We start from the raw sequence: 2,589 nt of genomic DNA, 5'->3' as shown, positions 1-2,589 counted from the left end.
GAAAGGAATCTTGCGAGTTTCCGTGAAAGTAGTCCTCAAATTGTTGAGTGGATAGATGCGATTCCTAAGGAAAAGTGGTCGCGTGCCTAAGATATTGAAGGACGGAGGTACGGTCATATGACAACAAATTTGGCTGAATCTGTCAATAGGGTTTTGAAGGGGGCCAGAAATATGCCTATAACAGCATTGGTTAAGCATACATATAGCAGATTGGTTGCATATTTTGTTGAGAGAGGAACAAATGCTCTTGCACAACTTCAATCAGCTCATCGTCACTCCAAACATGTTGTTGAATTGGTCAAGAAGAACCAGGTAGATGCAACAGGCCACCACGTTCGTGCATACAATGTTGAACATACTGTATTCGAGGTTGACGCAGGTTGGGAACGTTCATATTCTGTCAACCTCCCACAGAGATACTGTCAGTGTGGAAAGTTTAAGGCCTTTAAGTATCCATGTAGTCACGCTGTTGCTGCTGCGTTAAGTGTTAGGCAGAGTGCGTTCACTTACGTTGACGACGTCTTCTTGATAAATAACTTGGTCGAGGCTTATTCTTTTCCGTGGGAGCCAATCGGAAACGAGGAAGCAATACCTGAAATTAGTGGTGCAAAGATTATTCCTGATTGTACTATGTTGCGTGCAAAAGGTCGTCCAAAGTCAACTCGCATCCGCAACGAGATGGATGAAGTTGAGACAAGCCAGAGCCGTATCAGGTGTGGACTTTGCAAGGAACGCGGCCATAATCGTCGGCGATGTCCAAGTCGTGGGAGAAACGAATGATTTGCATATTATGTTCATATTGTTGCTGTTGGTTATGTTATTGCATGAATTGTAATGTCCGTTATGTTGGACTTTTTACTTTCCGTTTATGTATGTTTTTAAGCTTGAATTATTAATTAGCTGATGCTGTTAGTTACCGTAATATAAATCCGCAAAGAACGATAACCAAAACATAGTGAATAGTCCAAATAATATAATAATGTAGCGTCCACAATATAACAACATGCTACACTCATATGACATATACAAAAGAACAAAATAATAACAATATGAAACAGTCCACAACATAATGAATAAACAAAATGTCAATGAAACTAGGACCACGGTGGCCATGGCCTATGTCGTGCATCCCTATCTGGTAGTATACGTCTGTCCCAGACTGGGTCACCCTGATGGTCCTGTGGAGGTGGAGTGTGGAAGTCATCCATCGCCGCACGGATGAAATCATCTGATGGTCCTGCACTGCTGCCCGGCACATCAAAAGGGGTGTGTCCCTGACTGTGAGAATCCGTGGCTAGAGTCTCCCCACTGTCATGGCTCTCTGCAACAAGGCCTACAGAGCGATACAACTCCATCGTGTCCTCTGCAGACCAAAAGGGGTAATCGGCATCAAGTCCCTGTGAATAGGGCTGGAAATCAGGCTGTGAGGATGCCGGATCCGCTCCTGCCATAGCCATCGGACTAGCCTGGAAAACTGGCTCCTGCCCGCTCATGTAAGGGTGCTCAGACGCCGCCTGACTAGGACCTGCCGCATACTGCGATCCGTGATGATAAATCGGCTGTGACCCGTAAGTAGGACCAAATGCTGGAGGTCTAAACCATCCCTGAGTCTCGACCACTGGTCTAGGTGCTATAATCGGGACAGGCTCAGCAGCAACTCTCTCACGTGTACGTCCTAATCCCCGTCCCTCCCGTCTATTACGAGGAACATCCACGATCAACTGAGGATCAGGCTGAGTCTGCACGGGGGGTGCCTCAGGTCCAGGCTCATCAACTCGTGAACTCTCACGAAACATCCCAATAATTCGGCCTATCTCCTCGTGGATATACTGTAGTCCAAATCGAGGAAACTCCTCCGCCGTTGTTGCATGATACAGCATTTCAAGACCGTCAATCTGCATATTACGAAAAAATGTTAGTTGTAATTTGAAACAAATGTAAAATAAGTACAAAACTCACCATGCGCCCTATCTTTGCTGCCCTCCGTGATATGTAGCGCTTTCCCCTCTCTCTGAACCACTCCATGTACTCATGATTAGGTGACATCAAACCATATAATGGAGGTGGCAGTACAATATGCTGAATCCTAGTATTCCATCGATCAATGTGAGCCCTGAGCTTACGTCTCCAGTTCTCTTCAACCTTCCCCCGTAGAGTATGATCATGTATTCCTCTCAATTTTCTAGATTTTTCCGGGATGGGTTGATTAAGACCAAACTGTCGCATGCACCTATCCGGTTGACATGCCTCAACTGTGTGGAAGTAGATAATAGGTGTGGGAGCTAGCCACAGATACTGCTGCTCTGGAGTCACGTCAAGCCACTCATATTCTATATACGGCTGCCACACCACCTACAAACAAAATGTGAAACAATATATAGAGTTACAAAAAAAAATAAACCCATAGACAAATAACAACACCGTAAGTATCTAACACCAAACCTCATCTCTACAGAGTGTGTCCAATGTTGCCCGATAATGGGTGACCTCATGAGGTTTAAACTTTTGTACAGCATTAAACCTGTCATACATACAGTATTAACCATACATTATCGAAATCAAATGAAGTAAATAAATCATACCGGCATC

At 44.7% G+C, this 2,589-nt stretch overlaps 1 protein-coding gene across 1 annotated transcript; it reads right to left on the bottom strand.

Annotated features, from left to right (window-relative positions):
• Positions 1–1,090: 1,090 nt before the first annotated feature.
• On the bottom strand, positions 1,091–2,521 carry LOC133310839 (serine/threonine-protein phosphatase 7 long form homolog; the record flags this gene model as incomplete). The annotated part of the gene is made up of 3 exons (XM_061511837.1): positions 1,091–1,895; positions 1,960–2,352; positions 2,443–2,521. Coding segments are annotated over 3 exons (1,273 nt in total), but the record flags the coding sequence as incomplete, so codon positions are not given.
• Positions 2,522–2,589: the final 68 nt, after the last annotated feature.

Source organism: Gastrolobium bilobum, unplaced genomic scaffold (assembly GCF_033153095.1).
Source record: "Gastrolobium bilobum isolate Gb01-03AN ecotype WA unplaced genomic scaffold, APGP_CSIRO_Gbil_v1 utg305720, whole genome shotgun sequence".
NCBI lineage: Eukaryota > Viridiplantae > Streptophyta > Magnoliopsida > Fabales > Fabaceae > Gastrolobium > Gastrolobium bilobum.
This window is presented reverse-complemented; position numbering and strand designations above follow the sequence as displayed.